The sequence below is a fragment of the Palaemon carinicauda genome, chromosome 11, assembly GCF_036898095.1.
Source record: "Palaemon carinicauda isolate YSFRI2023 chromosome 11, ASM3689809v2, whole genome shotgun sequence".
Lineage (NCBI taxonomy): Eukaryota > Metazoa > Arthropoda > Malacostraca > Decapoda > Palaemonidae > Palaemon > Palaemon carinicauda.
The window spans coordinates 122947037-122967036 of record NC_090735.1 but is presented as its reverse complement, the minus strand read 5'-3'; the positions used below and the strand labels follow the sequence as shown (position 1 = coordinate 122967036).

Here is a 20000-nt window from a genome sequence, read left to right as displayed (position 1 = left end):
AATGGACTAAGGTCAGCAAAAGAGGAAATTAAAAACGAGAGAGCAGAAAAACCCAGAGAAGGAATTAGAGACGAAGAATGTAGTAAAACCACAAAATGAAAAGACGGTGAAAGACTAGAAATGATGACGTTATGCTTTTGGCAAGGACACCTGACCTGCATATGACCTGCAAAAGCTGTCACAGAAAAGGACACTTTGCTGTAAAATGTAAAGCGCCTAAGGTACACACTGTACCGAATGAGGACGGAAGCAACGGGAAAAAGTTGCTGTTCACAATATAACGAAATTGACTCAAGATCATACGCAATGAAGTGTCAATGGCTGCAATGGCAAATTTTTGCTTGACCCCGAAGCAGAGGTCAACTGTATTAACACAAGATACGTCCTCAGACACCAAATGAAGACAAATACAGAGAATTTCTGCATGTGGAACTACAAGAAAAATGCTATGGAGAGGTAGAACTCCTGGTAACTAATCTTAAGACTAAGGAAGAGCATACAGTGTTATTTTCAAATTCTTTTGTCGATAACCAACTATAGTCACTCCTTGATGCGTATTCAAGTAAGAAAATGGGCTTTGTGACAACAAATGAAGGAAAATTCCAAGTTGTTAGCGTCGAAGCAAATGACGAGCTTGGAAAGCTTGGTGAAGTAATTTTGACTGACCGAACAGTGACCTCAAAGGTACTGCCATGCAATTATATCCATATTTCTATACAGGAGGAGGCAAGCGAACTGGTGAATGAACTGGTAAAATACAAAGTCCTATTTCCAATAGAGGAACCAACTAAGTGGGTTTCCCAAACGGCAATTGCTAGAAAGCCAAATAGGAGAATTAGCGTTTGTGTTGACCTTCAATCACTAAATTCACCTCTATAACATGAACGCTACTGACTATTATTATTATTACTATTTGCCAAGCTACAACCCTAGTTGGAAAAGCAAGATGCTATAAGCCCAAGGGCTCCAACAGGGAAAAATAGCCCAGTGACGAAAGGAAACAAGGAAATAAATAAACGATATACTGTAAGAAGTAATGAAAAATTAAAATAAAATATCTAAAAAAAAACATTCTACCAAAGTTATTGAATGTGAAGATTTTCAGCAAAGTAGATATAAAAGAAGTATTTTGGCACGTAAAACGATAATGAATCTTCAAAACTAATGACTATGATTACACCTAGGGGAAAATTTCCATAGATAAGGCTTCCACGTGGTCTACAAGTTTCGAGCGAGATATTTCAAAAGAAACTCTATCATGCACTTGCTGACTTGGATTATTACCTGTGTAGCTGATGATTGATTGATTGATTTGGAGTTTTCTGGCATCCTGACAGTGTAGCTGATGATGATGATGTGCTAGAACGTGGATGTACTAATGAAGAAGCTGAAAAGGATCATGCAGAGATTCTTGACAACCTTCTACATGATGAAGGGAGAAGCGGGAGAAGCACATTATTTTGAACCAAGAGAAATACACCTGAAAAAGAGTGAAATTTAATTTCTTGGGGACAGAGACAGAAAGGACGCTATCAAGACCAGCGAGGAAAAAATTTCGGCGATTATGGAAATGCTAAATCCAGATGGTATCGCTGGACTCTGTCATCTCTATGATATGATACATTATTTAGCCCGCTTCACTCTGAACCTTGCTAAGGACCTCCAGTAGATCCAATCCATAAGTTGCTAAGGAATAAGGTTGATTTTGTCTGGTCTGAAGAATGTGATCAAGCTTTCAAGCAGTTAAACAGATGTGCAACTAACTTGTACACTATTTTCAATATACTGTACAATCCTGAAAAGGAACTGGTTCTCCCAGCACATAGTTTAGAGAAGGGCCTAGGAGTTGTACTATTCCAGGACTGAAGGCCAATAGAATACAATTCGAGAAAACTCTGATCGAATGAACGTGGATGGTCTCAGCTCGAAATATAAACCCAGGCAATAGTATTACTTTAGAGATGTTTGATCAGTATATCTTCAAAAGAAAGGTGAAAATCCACAATTTCCATAAACCGCATGAAGTTATTTTGTCAAAATCACTGAGTCAGGCAATCAAGCAAGTTCACTCACTGATGATGAAAATTTTTGGCTGCGATTATGGATGAAAGGAAAAAACTTATACTCTACCTGGCAGATAAGCTAAGTAGAGCTTTACTTGAAATTGCAGGGTGATGTGCTTGATCCAAGAATCTGCTCATAGATCATATTATTATTATTATTACTTGCTAAGCTACAACCCTAGTTGGAAAAGAAGTAATACACTGAAAATTACTGAACACATGTAATAATAATTATGTACTACACACACACACAATCAAAAACATAAATCAATGCAAAACAGCTGACAACAACAAAAGGGCTCAAATAAACGGAACAATACTTTAGAGAGTAAGCCACGGAACCGAGACCCAATACTTTGTACAATTTTCCTTCCCACCAACTCGCAATCAAAGTCAGGTGATTATCCTTTTATTCACTAACTTCTGATCATCAAATACACCAATAGGGATATTGTACAACTTTCTCATTGCTTTTTTTCAGAGCATGAGCACATTTGCTTGACTACTTTACCTAGCTGAGCAAATGTATTTTTTCACTCCTCTTCAATTTCATTCTTGATCTACAATACACTAGGTCTGCTCAGATTTACACTTTCCACATTCAGTACAGGTATGAATGAAAACTGGTTAGCACTCAAATGTGTATGGTTGTAGGCGTATGTGGATTAGGGAAGCGAGGATATCCAATTGGATTGTATTCACGAATTAGGGTTATATGGCCCGGTACTGGGGCCTAGAAAGACAATCAGCAGCCAAGTGAAACAGGGGAGAATACCAAAAGTTGCACCAAGGAAATGTTAAGAACATTTGAACACCAAGATGGAATAAGGAAGCTGGAACAAAGCTACTGGTCAGGGGGCACTGGAGAGGCCCATAAGAAATGCCTCCAGTACAAAGCTGGAGGTATGCCATCTCCCTAAGCCCCTGTCCACACTACCGGGCAGTCCCCGACGGGCAAACAGTGATACCAGGCCACAATAGTTAGTGAAAATGAGGGTTGATGACGTCAGAAGCGGGAAAACTAAAGGCAGGGATCTGGCAACACTTTATGATGCCAGATCCCTGTCTGTGGTTTTCCCGCTTCTGACGTAATTAACCCTCAATCTTACTAACTATTGTGGTCTGGTATCACTGTTTGCCCGTCGGGGACTGCCCGGTAATGTGGACAGGGCCTTTGGAAGCAGATATGAGAGAGATTACTGAAGTCTATTTTAGTCATGATGAAAGCGGCAATGACATGTCAAACCAAACTAAAGTACTCTGCCTGAAAATGAAAACCACATACTTGTAGGCAATTTTGAGATGCCCCCATACTGTACTTTAATTGAAGCGGATTGCCAACGTACACTAATGTATAGAATCCTGTTCATATTCATAGTGTATGAAAGGTGATTGAAAATTTCAGGAAGTACTACAAAAGTATGAACCACCTTTATTGCATTATCGACGGAGAAATTATTCTACCCAATCATGTTTATTAACAATTTATCAAAGTAGCATTAAAGTAAATATATTCTTATTTTTCTATTCTTATTTCTCAATTATAGCTTTCTTGCAGATACCACCGAAGGCTTTAGTGCTGCAGATCATCTACAGTACTACATGAGACTTCATTAACGATTATAATACCTCGGAACTTCCTAACAAAATGATTTTACAGGCGAGTAGAGTATTCAACATAATCTAAAGCCCTTTCCACACGATCGAGCATGCCCGACGGGCAAACAGTGATACCAGGCCACAATCGTTAGTGAAAATGAGGATTGGTGACGTCAGAAGCGGGAAAACTAAAGGCAGGGATCTGGCAACACTGTATGATGCCAGATCCCTGTATGTGGTTTTCCCGCTTCTGACGTCATTAACGTTCTTACTAACTATTGTGGTCTGGTATCACTGTTTGCCCGTCGGGCATGCTCGATCGTGTGGACAGGGGTTAGAAGAGAATTTTGATGGCATACTGTATTTAACTTGTCCCTGGTTTTTCAATGTACATACATTACAAGTTCCATGTTAACAAGTGTACATAATTTCCGATCACAGTTGACCTTACCCCATTCTATTTTCTTTCCAGAAACTAATCATACTGCTGATATGTCTGGCATTAACTGTCTCGTTAGTCGACGCAAAAGGCGGAGTACACTTCCGAGCACCTAAAAATAACAAAAATAAAAGGAGGAATCGAGAGTTTAGGGCGATGAGGCCAGTCAGCCAACCAGCGCAGCCTACTTATTTCCAATACCCAAGTTACGGTGCGCAACATCAAGGATATCCGTACGATCCGACGGGGCATGGCGCCCCTGAATTTTCATTTTACTATACTAAGTAATACCATAAAAACATCTTTTTGAATAAAAGTTTTTTCTATCAATGTACCAAATGACTATAATTTCATCTACCACGTAAAATCTACGTTCACAACGTTAAGAAAATAAACAAGGCAAGATCAAATAGTTAAAAAAAAAAAAAAAAAAAAAAAAAAAAAGAAAAAAAAAAAAAAAAAAAAAAAAAAAAAAAAGGACAATACTGTATAGCCTCTTGTTATATGTGAGCATTCTTTTCCAACAAAACTTCAATTACTGTACTTGGTTTCACAATGCCATAGCGTACAGTACTTCTGTATGGATTTTATTAACAAAACTGTGTACTGGATTATATTTAAGATGCCCGATACTTTTAATATATATAATTGTATAAAAACCAGTATTTACAGAGAAGCAAACACTAGATAATAATAGTATGGGAGGAAGAAACCTAAAAAAGCATACAAGTACAATACGCCATTCCAATGGTTTCAGCATCTTTCTAAAACTGTATTATTCCACAGTAAATACCTGATTTAATCAATTTTCAGATTCCTTCTACATAATTTCAAACTGATAACCACTCCATATTGTACACATAAAACCACTCAACATAGGATTCAGTAACACCTCAATTTATGAGTACTGTGACTTGGAATTCGAACAAATTGGTAAACGAGCATAAAAAAAACATATCGTCACCCTCATAAACTAACTGCCTAAGTCATTTTCTCCTCTTGATGGGAAATCAAAAAAACCTTCTCATTTCCTAATTCTTTATATCATTGTGTTGAGCTTCAGTTAAGAAATTCTAATTCACAAATTCTTCTGTTAAGAATTTGTGAATTGAAACTCAAGACAATGATATAAAGAATTAGGAAATGAGAAGGTTTTTTTTTTGATTTCCCAACAAGTGGAGAAAATGACTTAGGTAGTTAGTTTATGAGGGTGACAATATGTATTATAAATTTCCAACAAGGAATTAAGAATACCTTATTTTCTTATTTTCAAATAATGGAATGAACTCTCTTGATCATGGCATGCATTCATGGTACTGAATTAAAAATAAATGCTCATAAAATTTTATTAAGTTAGAAAACTATGCTTACCTTTTTAACCCATCTCTTAAAATGTACGTGTTCTGACAATTCACGGTACGTAGGCAAGGGCATACCAGGAGCACAAGTAATTCTGTATCCAACCTTTATATATATAAAAATTCTGGTTGAATTAACGCTTTTACCCCCAGGTTATTTGGAAATTTCCAACCCTTAACCCCCAAAGGGATTATTTTTTTCCCAGCACATTTTGCAGTATATTTTTTTTAAATTGCTCTAACAGCCTTAATTTTTGTCATAGAGAGGTCAGGTTGGTCTCATTCTCTTGGAAAATGCCTGAATTTTCTCAAAAAATTATCAAAAATGTGAAAAAAATGTTTTATAGCATTTTTTTGCAAGGACGTACCGGTACGTCCATGGGGGTAAAGGGATGAGTTTTGTGAAACGTACCAGTACGTCTTTTGGGGGTAAAAGGGTTAACCGAGAGTTCCTCGTTTGAAATCAATTCTCAAGCGATGATTTCTTGATCAGCATACTTACAATTCAGCTGCTACATTAAAAAAAAACCAGTATGCCTAAAAAAAAACCAAAATTAGAATATAAATATTTTACTATTATAATTATCATTGTTTTTTTTTAAAGCATAATAACTTCCTTCAGTTTTTAACTATGCCGTACATATCAATTAACAGCCACATCAGACACAAGCACCCACCCCATAGATAGGAGGCTGATGGCTAACGACAGAACCCAATACTCGGACACGAGTGGGCGCCGACGACGACGACATATCAATATGGTGACTTTAGGATGTAGGATGGTCATTGCATGTAAATGACTTATAGTTTAAATATTCAACATAGAGTAACAATAAAATCTAGTTATTTGCAATTCAAAATGTAAAACATGAACCATTGTAATGATTATCTGAGTTTGCCAAAATAAAAATGATTTGCAAGATGCATAGCAATGTATTAAACATGGTAGGCCTACTTTCATAGCAGTTACATTTTCCCTCAATTTCAAAATAATTTCTCCATTTCTATTTAGGACTGAAAGCCATTCAAAATTCATGAAGAAAAGAAGTAATTAGAAAACAGGAAAAACTCCTTCAACATTTGAAAAATAATAGAAATAATATATTTTACCACAAAGATTTTATCATCGCGACAAAAACCAATAATTACACATACCCATATATATATATTTAAAAACTTATCAAATATCTATATTTTGTAATTTCCTCTATATTTCAAACATTTTCTTGCGAATCCCAACAGTCCCTTAAGTCTATAAAAAAAAATAACAAAATAACACCCACGCCTCCTTCTCGTAGCCATAGTAAAGAGTACTCAACTGTCTTTGGTATCAAATGACCTAACACTAAAGGCTTCTCCCTTCCTAAAGGAGCAATCTGGTCTTTCCTCAAGCGATCAAATACTAAACTCAATTTTTTTTAATGAGGTGCATTTGCACTGACTTGCAGGGGTGCCCTTTTAGCTCGGAAAAGTTTCCTTCTATCTGATTGGTTAGAATTATCTTTCCCAACCAATCAGCGATATGGAAACTTTTTACTATACTCAAATTTTTTTTATGAGGTGCATTTGCACCGACTTGCAGGGGTGCCCTTCTAGCTTGGAAAAGTTTCCTGCTATCTGATTGGTTAGAATTATCTTGCCCAACCAATCAGCGATAAGGAAACTTTTCCGAGCTAAAAGGGCACCCCTGCGAGTCGGTGTAAATCTCCCGCACTAAAAAGAATTGACTATAGGCTTCTAATGCAGGCATCCCAGCTATGATCATCTCTCCACAAAGACACTTGCAGAAACATAATCCTTATGGTTGTATGTTCTGACATACAGAGAACAAACACGTAGTTTAGTAAACAATGAAAATATAGACATATTCATAATCAAATTCTGAAGAATATAAAAATTTCTACAAACACCACCCATGTATTTGCCATGGCTTCTGAAAGGAGTGAATGGAGAGCTTGTGGCAAAGCAGGCAAGTATAACTTATGAATAAGTACTGTACAATTTTTGACCAAAAAGTGCTTCTGGAAGAACAGTGCTTTACCGAGACAGTTTCTTTCCTCGTTATGTTCCATGAAAACTGCTCTAAAACCAACACTTAAGAAACTACAAAAGTGGTTTAAAAACTATCGTTAAACAAGGCTGTATGAAATAAACTGTCCAGAATCACAGCTTGAAGTAATTGTACCAACCGTGTGTCACACAATTGTACTTAATTATTTTGTATATATTATGCTTGTATCTGCGCTCTTCCCTCGCACTAAAAAGAACCTGAATGATCATGTCTCCAGTTTTGCTCTGTAACATTGTCTGTCTCTCGAACAGGTTATGTCCTGTTGCCTTGAGGTTTTGTATATACTCCCTTATATACAAAACCTCAAGGCAACAGGACATAACCTGTTCGAGAGACAGACAATGTTACAGAGCAAAACCGGAGACATGATCCTTCAGGTTCTTTTTAGTGCGAGGGAAGAGCGCAGATACAAGCATAATATATACAAAATAATTATGTACAATTGTGTGACACACGATTGGTACATGATCAACAAAAATGAAAATGAAACTTTATCAAAAAAAAAAAAAAAAAAAATCTTCGTACATGTACTGTGTATCTCTCTCTTTCTGGAGTTACTACAGTAAAAATAATAAGAATTAATCAAATAACCTATTCGCAAATTCAAAACTTAAGCACACTCGTGAGGATCTGTTTCAGGTTATTTTAAAAAAAAATCCATACTTATCTAATTTATCAAACAACAAATACTGTATAGCACATTCAACACAAAAATTGAATTTCCCCTCATTTCTTATCAAATAATTTTTTTTATTCACATAAACACTTAATAAATATGTAGTGTTTCATTAAATGTTCCTTTAACAGTGGAAAATGTATGAAAAAACATTTCAACAAGGCTCTTTTTTTTTATAAATTTATTATAGCTACCATTACATTCCTAAAAAGAGACTAAAAGATAAAGAAATAAACAAAGAATACCAAGGTGACTACCGCTCCAGCGGCAATTTTTGCATAAGTTGAACGCATATTCAGGTACTGCGCATCTTTGTGGTATTTTTTGGACATCATCGACAATCCAGAAGCCTTATTCTCCAAATCTGAAATATAAACATGAATATGTATTATGCACACCATCATAGGGTACGGGAAATAGCTAGTAATAATATATACTTAAGTAATGAAATTGCTATGCCTCTTTCCCAAAAACTAGTCTTCAAATCCTTCTGGTCTGTGTGCATAAAAATATTCCACACGCACTCATCTGATATATAACTGGGTACTTAACTGATACAGTCTTGAGAAACCTAGTGTACTTCTGGAGCTTGCCTTTGCAGATACTCTATTCATGTAGATTTCTGTAAGTTAGTATTCATTGCATAGACTCCTCACATTGTTTTACACCAAACTGATTGATAATGTGGGAGGGTGGGCTGTACCTAGCAGTACCAGCTGAACTCGGTTGAGTCCCTTGTTAGGCTGGAGGAACGTAGAGAGTAGAGGTCCCCTTTTTTGTTTTGTTTCATTTGTTGATGTCGGCTACCCCCCAAAATTGGGGGAAGTGCCTTGGTATATGTATGTATGTATAACATTCGTATTGATATAATTCTGTCGAGTGAATTTAACCCATCATTTCTTCCAGGTCCTTCCTATAGCTTTGTGTGTCTAAAAGAAAATTCCCCAGCCTGCTATATCAATAAACACCTATGGCATTGAAGGATCTTAAAATGGCAGTTAAATGGCAGGACAGGATTAGAAATGAAACTATAAGAGATTACTCGAGTGCTATATGTGGATGAGATCATGATGAGGGATAGATGGAGATGGTTTGGGCATGCTCGTTGCACTCCCCAAGAGAGATTAGTTAATCAAAAGCTCAGCTGGGCTCCACAAGGCACTTGAAGAGTCAGAAGACCCAGGCCTACATGGCTGAGGACTATGAAGCGCGAAGGAGATGATGAATGGAGAAGTATTCAATCAAACGGTCAAGATAGAGACGACTAGCGAAATCTAACAGAGGCTCTTTGCGTTAATAGGCGTAGGAGGAGGAGATGATGATAATAGTGTCTGCAGGTGAGTGCAAGTGTTTTATCCATCATATCTGGCCTCACTTAGAGTTATCTCTTGCTCCTCCACTTCCTCTACTGATCCATGATCTGATACTACAGATGGAAGGACATGGCAAAAAACTTTTAGTGATGGTTGAAATGCTGTTGCAACCTCACTACCAGAGGACATCTAAATGTGAGAAGAGTTACGAGATATGTGAATTGGGTAAAGGCATCTTTGTAGCAGGAAAAGCTAGTAAAATATTGACATTCTATTTCCTAATTTAACATTGATGACAAAAGAGATCTACCACGTAATGTCCTACTCGAGCCGCATCCTTGTTGACGAGTTGTATCAAAGTATTTTATAAAGGGGCAAGACGAAGATCTTTCTTAAGGGCAGGCTTGTGTGCCTGTCTAATTAGAGATGATCTCGAGCACCTGCTGAAAGTGGAGGAGGACCGTGGCACCTGAAAGGACACCACTTCCATCAAAGCCAAGTCTTGACTTGCCTAACTCCACTTTTCAGCTACTGTATTGCCTCTACCTCCTCTTTTGGAAACAGAGGGGGACCCTTAATCGATGCATTACAGAGACTCCAAATCTCTTGCCAGCCGATCTCTGCTTTTGGAGTCTGGAGGTCATGGTGTCATGCCTTTTCAGGACACTGTTTGCCCGCTAGTTGATGGACTGATTGGGAAAAAATCTGACCGCTTTGGCCAATGTCAAGACAAAGTTCTTGAATCCCTTTCATTTGTCAGAGGCCGTCAAGTCCTCTTTGTCGGCCATAAAGCCCTCTGTACTGAACCAGTGCTTGATCCGTGAAAAGGCCTGAAGGGTGGCCATCGCCATGCTCTCCACACGATCTAGACGGTCAGATGTGAAGCCTCGACTTCGGAAACTGCAGGGAAAAGGGGTAAGCCTCCTGGGCGATATAATACTTCCTCTGGTGAGAAAAGGCTAGAGGAATCAATCTAGAGGTCTTCCCTGCCCCTAGAGAATCCTTCCTTGTAGAGACCTGTTAGTCGACATTGTTTAGCGTGCTTCTTCTCTTCTGGGCATACGCCTGCCACTACATTGGAAGCCACAATCGACACTCGGAGCCAGGGGATGCCTGCGAGCAGACATGGCCCACAACGAAGCACAGAGGGGGAGTGGAACCACAGCCAAGTTCACCATGAAGGGGTTGCAGCATCCGTCATTTTTTCTGGCAAATACAAAGTTCTTTTTTCCATTCCATCAACAACAATACACGGTAAGAAAAAGAATCCTAGTTCTGGTAAGTGCTGTAAGTACATCTGTACAACACAGCGACTAAAGCCAAAGTGAGTGATAGCTGACTAGAAAACGGGCAGGCATTCTCGCCCCACAGCCTCTCCAGTCATACAACTTCCCGTTATCCATTTCAATGACAGATTCCAGCGCGTGCTAAAGTAATCTCCCTGATTAAAGGATGGGGGTTTGTAGGATGCGTAGGAACAATTACTTTTTTGACTAACCTCATGTTGATGGTGAATACTGTACACAAAATTTTTTTGGAAAAACATTTACTGAGCAAACTCTCCCATAATTTTAGCCCTTGACCTAAATGCTACTAAAGTTTATACCTGAAAGAGCTGTTCCTCGCTGCAAAACATCATCGATATTGTCCATCATAATTCGCTGAACATCGTTCAAATCTTCTCTTAACTGGTGTATGTGTCGTCTTCCTCGCTGATCACTGTACTGACGCCTTAGTTTCTGGATGTATGTGTCTGATGGAAGAAGCAAATTATTAGAAAAACAAAAATATTGTGTATATGACTTTTTCAGGCCATAACAAAAATTATTTTGAAACAAATAACCAAACATCTTCCTAATCGGGTAGTTGAATCAGTAGAGCTTCAAAAGTTCAAACTCGCAGCAAATGTTTTCATGTTGAACAGGTTTACATAAGTCCTTTTATAGTTTATATATCAAATATCTGTTTTAATATTGTTAATGTCTTTAAAATATTTCATTTTAATTTTTCATTACTTCTTTTATCGTTTATTTGTTTCCTTGTTTCCTTTCTCCACAGGGCTATTTTTCCTTGTTGGAGCCCTTGGTCTTATAGTATATTGCTTTTCCAACTAGGGTTGTAGCTTGGCTAGTAGTAGTAGTAGTAGTAGTAGTAGTAGTAGTAGTAGTAGTAGTAGTAGTAGTAGTAGTAATAATAATAATAATAATAATTTTACCTCTATACTGTACTGTATATGATGGAAAGTAACACGTGAAAAACACATGTCGTTTTACACTACAGTACTGTACTCTAGTACGGTCTTATTTTCAGGAAAAAGAAGACCAATACACTAAAAGCATGATCATTAATAAAAGAATGACCCTCATAAACACCACAACCATAAACCGCATAGTAAAATAAACAGAAGCAAAGCAGTGCAATTCTTCTTCACTTAAGGGGTTGACTACTGCACTGTATTTGTTCAGTAGCTATTATCCTCTTGGTAAGGGTAGAAGAAACTCTTTGGATACTACCGCTAGAGAATCATTGGGTCTCATGACTGGCCAGACAGTACTACATTGGATCCTTCTCTCTGGTTACGGTTCATTTTCCCTTTGCCTACATACACACACTGAATAGTCTGGCCTATTCTTTACATATTCTCCTCTGTCCTCATACACCTGACAACACTGAGATTACTAAACAATTCTTCTTCAACCAAGCAGTTACTGCACTGTAATTGTTCAGTGGCCATTTTCCTCTTGGTAAGGGTAGAAGAGACTCTTTAGCTATGGTAAGCAGCTCATCTAGGAGATGGACACTCCAAAATCAAACCATTGTTCTCTAGTCTTGGGTAGTGCCACAGCCTCTGTACCATGGTCTTCCACTGTCTTGGGTTAGAGTTCCCTTGCTTGAGGGTACACTCGGGCACCCTATTCTATCTCATTTTCTCTTCCTTTTGTTTTTTTCAAGTTTTTATATTTCATAAATGAAAGATTTATTCTAATGTCACTACTGTATTCTTAAAGTATTTTAGTTTAATCGTTAATTACTTCTCTGGTAGTTTATTTATTTCCTCATTTCCTTTCCTCCCTGGGCTAGTTTCCTTGTTGGAGTCCTTGGGCTTACAGTATCCTGCTTTTCCAACTAGGGTTGTGGCTTAGCAAATATCAATAATAATAATAATAATAATAATAATAATAATAATAATAATAATAATATAATAATAATAATAATAATAATAATAATAATAATAATAATAGCCTCTGTACCAGGGTTTTCCACTGTCTTGGGTTAGAGTTCTCTTGCTTTAGGGTACACTTAGCCCCACTAGGCTACTTTCCCTGTTGGAGCCTTTGGGCTCATAGCATCCTGCTTTTCTACTACTACTACTACTACTACTACTACTACTACTACTACTACTACTACTACTACTACTACTACTACTACTAATAATAATAATATCGTGGTAGGAGACCCTCTTTTAGGCAGGTTGAGTTAAAAGTAATGGCTGCATCGGCAGAGTTTATTTTCTTATCCAATTTTTCTATTTTCCGGATAATTCTCTTCTCTAGAGCGCTGCAATCAGCCAGCAGACTTGAAAAATTCATCAGTCGGGTGAATGACAAAATCGGGAAGACTTTTCAAGTATATTCTCACAAAATACAAGTAAAACTTTTGGTACAAAATAGTAAAAACTACGACGCGTTTCGAGGATAAGTCCTTCCTCTTCTTCAGGTAGAGAGTGAGGTGGATGCTGCAGTCGGGTGGTATTTATACCCAGGATCAGGATTACAAGTGAAAGGGCTGGAATTTTCATTGGTTTTCATTGGTTGATCGGAGCTGATATGGTATGGTGCCTGGTGTACGATGATCTCGGCCGGGGATAAGAAAATAAACTCTGCCGATGCAGCCATTAGTTTTAACTCAATAATAATAATAATAATATTTATCAAGACACTTACCGAACTCTATAAAGGAATAAGGTCTAGCCACTTGATCGACTTTCCTTCCGTACTGCGAGGTGAACTCGGCGGCTATTTCTTCTAAGAACGTGAAGGCGGTCTTTTTGCTGTATCCTTTCTCACAGAGGATCAAGTGACAAACGCCGGAATCAATAACATAACTGGAAAAATAAAAAATAAATTAAACTAGGAGCAAAATATCAATCTTATTTTCTTAGGTATCTACTGTACAGTATATGAAATTGATTAAAATTAGCTTTAACAATACTGTATACATTATCTATACTGTATATACATCCAGCCCTTTTTTTACATATAGTAAATAACTAAATAAATAAATAAATAACTAAATAACTAAATAAATAAATAAATAAATAAATAAATAACAAAATAACTAAATAAATAACTAAATAAATAAATAAATAACTGGGGCATCCAAGTGTATTGAAAACGAAAACAGAAAAATAAACAATGAATTAAAAATAACAAAAGAGGAAAATAAAGATAATTATAAATCAAAGTTGATAAGAAACATAAATAGCAAATTAAAATGAAAAAATCAAATAGATAAATTAAAATAAATAACAAACCAGAAAATAAACTTATCAATTACAATATACAAACTCTACTACTGATTTTTTTTACAAAAAACAGGACACAATTATTGAAAATGACTAGGTGATCATGAAAATCATTGCATACACTTATTTTTTTATGAGAAAAATCCTCCTTTGCAAAAAAAGGCCCTCAACTTTACTCATTGGGCCAAAGAGCCCCTGATTTTAATGTTGGTGTTAAGGAAGTCTGACAGTACTAAATCTTTAACTTAATCTGACAATCTAATCATTATAATACACTTTACTGTACTTGTTTATAACCAAGTTATAACTAAAACATCCTCTATCAATATACATTACCACAGGGTACTTAATTCTATTTCTACTCAATTTTACTTTCCTATTTGTCACAGGTATTTACAATTTCATAAATTTTCAATACAGTACTTCTTAACTATGCAAACCATTGTCATTTAATACTCCTGATAGCTAGGTTGGTAGCGTCGCGGGCTTCTGTTTCAGAGGTCCCGAGTTCGCATCCCCGCCAGGACGCGGATAGTGTGAGACCTTCTACCGGGGGGTACTCCCCAGGGGGGAGCCTGGGGGGGAGGTTAGAGGGGGCTAGTGATAGTCCCTGCTGGCTTATGTCGCCCGAGCAGAATGATGTAGATCGTCCGAGTGGAGACCTAAAACCCGCAACTTTAACTTTTAATAGAGTATAATTCAGTAACGCTCGAACTCTGCTGTTAAAATTTATAACGATGTGTCGGTAGTTACTGGCAGGCAGTGAGGAAGCAGCTTAGAGAACTCTGGTAACATGCCACCTTATTGGCTCAAGTTATTTTGGCAGACATGATTCTTGGAGCTCCTCATCAGCATTCACCATTCCCAAAAGGAGGAAAGGTAAAGAACTTCAGTATAAAGACTTGGTTCAAGGTTGAATGATAACCTTTAACAAATGTGGCTGAAAGGAGCTCCACTAAGAAAGTCTGCGATCAGGTGAACAGCGGCTCAGACTGGAGAAGTACCCCTTCTACAGCATCAACCACAGAAGATTACCAACTTTGCTGGCAAACTAATGCCGAGGATTATCCGAGATATCCAAACATCTCCAGGGAAGTCCTTCACGAAAAGCATCTCACTCGGAGTAGATGCTGGATAGTTTCCTCCTGTGAAGTGCCATGGATGTCCCCGAGTTGTAGTACCTCTGAAAGTGTGGATGGCAAAACATATTGGGCCAATGAAGTACTATAGTTCTCTCAGTATATAAATCCGGAGCACCATCAGGTCTGGGTACCATTCAGCGTGTGGCCATTTGAGAGCCACCATGGTTACTCTGAGATTAGGGGTAGTTAGTACCTGAATGACTACCCTTCGAATAGGGCAAAAGGGTGGAAAAACATAATTGCCGAGATTGTCTGACAGATGTTGAAACGCATCCTCTAGTGTCGCCGACTGTCTCTGGGACCGATGATCAAAACGCTGGTAGTTTTCTGTTATGGCTTGTGGCGAAGATGTCTATTAACGGGAAACCGCACAAGTTAAAAGACCCTTTACCACTAGAAGATGAAGGGACTATTCTGAGCCTGTTGGATATCACATTCCTTTTCCCCAGGATGAATCTTGCAGAAAGCTCCATTGTGTTGTCTATTGCCCAAGAGTGAGCCTGTTTCACCAACTTGCAGAGGTGCTTGTGAAACTGTACCTCCTTGCTTGTTGACATATGCCCCTACTGATGCTACCTTATGATGGGAGGATTCTCACTACTGAGAGGTTCATCAGCATTCCCAGGAACTGTACTCAGTTCTCTGCTTGAGTGTGAGAGTGAACTTCTCTATATTTACCACAATCCTCAGATCTTGGCAAAAGGATAAAAGCTCGTCTCAGTGTTGAACGAGCTGTTTGCGAGGACAGGATCAACCAATTGCCTAGGTACCCCAGTCTAAGAATGCCCTTGGCATGTGCCCAAGACAAGACTAGCGTCAACAAGTGAGTGAACACTTGGGGACAGTTGACAGCCAGAAGCACAGGAATTTGAACTGAAAATCTTCCCCAAAATGGGGATCAACATTAATTATGCTCATAAAGGTGTAGCAAATATGGCTAGAGGCACCAAGGTAGGACAGCATATCCACATGCTATTTCTCCATTTCAAATCAAGCAGGAATCAAGCACTCAGCAGAGAAAAAAAATCATAGCAGTACTGTGCATCTATACTGCTCAGCGGCTGAAGTCAAAAGTGACTACTGTACTCAAGTGTGCTGGTGGGGGGAGGTCTTCCCTGCCACCCGCCAATACCTACAGATGCCCCGTTATAAATTTCACCCGGCGAGTTTCCAGCTTCACTGAAGTTATACTTCTATTAAAGGACAATGGTTTATATCCATGTAAGAGCTAATATATTTCAAATTAAGTAGCAACACGGGCAGATTTTTTGGGGTAATAGCAGGCCATCATCAGCTTAAAGATTTTTCCACTAGTTTTTAGGGAGAGACATTTTTCAACATTCTAAAATTGATAGGACAAATGTGTACTGTAATTTCAATTTTGTCATTCATGTTAAAAAATTTTCTTTCCTCAAGAAAGCTGAAACATGTCATCTATTCTGGTTTATCATTTTCCAATGGATTCATGCAAAGTAGAAGTCTTGTGAAAAGAAAGCCACAATATTTTCTAAATATCAAAGTACAATTTTACTAATACAAATAAAAAAGAAAGAAAAAGTTGCAGGCAGAAAATTTTGTCGTTTTAAAATCTGCCCAAAAATATAAAGTTGCAAATGCAAGAGGTGTATTTAATTTGTCTTATGGTGAATGAGAACTAATACTTTCTTTATCAAAGAGTATCACCTGAAGACATTAAGAATATATGTACAATATAAGAATTTTGGGAATTATTTAAGTAAATGTGATGAGTTTGCTTAAAGTGAAGTTGACATTATCATTATCATTATTACAAGCTAGGCTATAACGCTAGTTGGAAAAGCAAGATGCTATAAGCCCAAGGGTTCCAAAAAGGAAAAACAGCCCAATAAGGAAAGAAAACAAGGAAATGAATCGATAAATAAACATGCAAAAATTGGGAAGACTTAATCTACTCATCCCATAAACATATTAGTCTACGACTGCACAAGGGGCGTTCACCTTCACCAAAAACACTGAGCCCTCTAACTTAAATCAATAAGATACAAAAAATTATAAATACAATAAAGTACAGCACTGTATTCTTGATGAATACTAGATCCTCATATAAGTACTATTCCACAATCTACCGAAAAACTAAGGACATCTGATACTTACTGGAAGACATAGGGCCCCGTCTCGATGGAGCATTTTGTTGGGCTATTTTGTGTCAGCTTTTTAAATAGCATTTTGGCTTGATTCTGATAATCCAGTAAACCTCTCCCACTCTGAAAAAAAAATAAGTAAACTTTATACAGTATACATCATAGATATACAATACATAATTAGGCAAAAATTATTCATAAACAATAAAACAATATTTATGTAAAAACTAAGACATTTAACCCTTTTACTCCAAAAGGACGTACTGGTACGTTTCACAAAAGCCATCCCTTTACCCCCATGGACGTACCGGTACGTCCTTGCAAAAAAAATGCTATAAAAATTTTTTTTTTCATATTTTTGATATTTGAGAAAATTCAGGCATTTTCCAAGAGAATGAGACCAACCTGACCTCTCTATGACAAAAATTAAGGCTGTTAGAGCAATTTAAAACAAATATACTGCAAAACGTGCTGGGAAAAAAATAACCCTCTGGGGGTTAAGGGTTGGAAATTTCCAAATAGCCTGGGGGTAAAAGGGTTAAAAATACTTTATACACAGGTGTAAATGAATTTTGCATTACAGTACAGAATATTTACAAAGAATGAAAGTTATTGCAGGAAATATTAAACAAGAGGAGGAACACCATAATTACAAACAGTGCCAGAGATCTGCTTCACAAATCAACTCGAAGCAAACAAAATATAGGAATATTGGCTACTCAACTCTTGATGTCTCCTGATTAAGTAAAGACAGTACAGTATAACACTGTGAATCTCATAAATGATTTCCTGTATCACCAAAGACTTTCCAAAATATTCATCAATAACGTTTTATGATGACCAGGCTGACATGAGTCTTTTTATTGTTTATATATGACATATCTGTTTTTGACATTGTTAATAGTTTATATAGGACATATCTGTTTTGACGCTGTTACTGTTTTTAGAATGATATATTGTTAATTTATTCTCATCACTCATTTATTTCCTTATTTCCTTTCCTCACCAGGCTATTTTTCCCTGTTGAAGCCCTTGGGCTTGTAGCTTCTTGCTTTACTAACTAGGGTTGTAGCTTGGCTAGTAATAATAATAATAATAGTGATCTTTTGTATCCATACAGGTTTCCAATCAACAACTGTCTTCATCAGATTCATTGTTTATATCAAAAACATTCATTCACGAGCTGAAGAGATAAGGAACAGGTTAATGTCCTAGAGACTGACCATACATGCGAATGATCAGCACCCAAGCCACCCCCTCTCCCCTCTCTATACAACTAGGCCAACTTTTAAACTATTGAGATTCAAAAGGACTAAAAACTTTCAGCCATCGGAATGCGAGTCCAGGATATTTCCAATTGGCTACCACAACCCTGATCACTTAATTTACTGTTAATATCAATCAATTCCCTTACCTATAGTCCATTTCTTTTAGAGAGTCATATTTGCACCGACTCGCAGCGGTGCCCTTTAAGCTCGGAAAAGTTTCCTGATCGCTGATTGGTTGGACAAGATAATTCTAACCAATCAGCGACCAGGAAAGTTTTCCGAGCTAATAGGGCACCGTTGCGAGTCGGTGCAAATATGACTCGCAAAATGAAATGGACTATAGTGAACCCCTTTCATTCCAGTACCCTCTTAAATCAATTGGTTTTCATAACCCTGTTTTCTTTAGTTCCTTGTAACTTTTCTGCCTCTAACTTTCATATCCTACTTCTTAGTATACACGCAGTCATCATGAACAGTCTTCAGATGTTTTGACGTCAAAGATCGGCGCCCAAGACCCCTCTCTACCCAAGCTAGGACACAACTTTAAATTACTGGGATTCAGAAGGACTAAAAACTTTCAGCCATCAGAATGCGAGTCCAGGATATTTTCAATTGGCTGCCACAACCCTGATCACTTAATTTACTGTTAATATCAATCAATTCCCTTACCTAGTGAACCCCTTTCATTCCAGTACCCTCTTAAATTAATTGGTTTTCATAACCCTGTTTTCTATAGTTCCTTGTAACTTATCTGACTCTAACTTTCATATCTTACTTCTTAGTAGACACGCAGTCATCGTGAACAGTCTTCAGATGTTTTGACGTCTAAGATCAGTGCCCAAGCCCCCTCTCTGCCCAAGCTAGGACACAACTTTAAATCATTGGGATTCAGAAGGACTAAAAACTTCCAGCCATCAGAATGCGAGTCCAGGATATTTCCGATAGGCTACCCCTACCCTGTTCACTTAATTTACTGTTAACCCTTTTACCCCCAGGCTATTTGGAAATTTCCAACCTTTAACCCCCAGGGGTTAATTTTTTTCAAGCACATTTTGCAGTATATTTCTTTTAAATTGCTCTAACAGCCTTAATTTTTGTCATAGAGAGGTCAGGTTGGTCTCATTCTCTTGGAAAAAGCCTGAAGTTTCTCAAAAAATTATCAAAAATATGAAAACAAAATTTTAGAGCATTTTTTTGCAAGGACGTACTGGTACGTCCATGGGGGAAAAGGGATGGCTTTTGTGAAACGTACCAGTACGTCCTTTGGGGGTAAAAGGGTTAATTTACTGTTAATACCAATCAATTCCCTTACCTAGTGAACCTCTTTCATTCCAATACCCTGTTAAATTAATTGGTCTTCATAATCATGTTTTCTAGTTCCTAGTAACTTTTTCCCTCTATCCCTCCATACTTTAATGACTCTCTA

At 37.5% G+C, this 20000-nt stretch overlaps 1 protein-coding gene and 1 long non-coding RNA gene across 3 annotated transcripts in view; one reads left to right on the top strand and one right to left on the bottom strand.

The window, feature by feature from the left end:
• LOC137650162 (uncharacterized) overlaps positions 1-6221 on the top strand; it is a 10974-nt gene extending 4753 nt beyond the window's left edge. The window contains exons 2-4 of one of the 2 annotated variants that reach the window (XR_011045936.1): positions 3622-3723; positions 4135-4385; positions 6114-6221. This is a non-coding gene — a long non-coding RNA (uncharacterized lncRNA). Of the gene's footprint in view, positions 1-3621; positions 3724-4134; positions 4441-6113 lie in introns of those variants that run through there. The other variant, XR_011045935.1, reaches the window with a different exon arrangement.
• A 2149-nt stretch (positions 6222-8370) lies between these two features.
• The window catches only part of Sec22 (vesicle-trafficking protein SEC22), a 13463-nt gene continuing 1833 nt past the window's right edge, over positions 8371-20000 (bottom strand). The window contains exons 2-5 of the mRNA XM_068382715.1: positions 17320-17429; positions 13464-13624; positions 11126-11272; positions 8371-8570 (exon numbers count right to left, since the gene is read on the bottom strand). Of these exons, the coding sequence (XP_068238816.1) occupies positions 8422-8570; positions 11126-11272; positions 13464-13624; positions 17320-17429 (567 nt within the window). The 3' untranslated portion in view covers positions 8371-8421. The remainder of the gene's footprint in view (positions 8571-11125; positions 11273-13463; positions 13625-17319; positions 17430-20000) is intronic.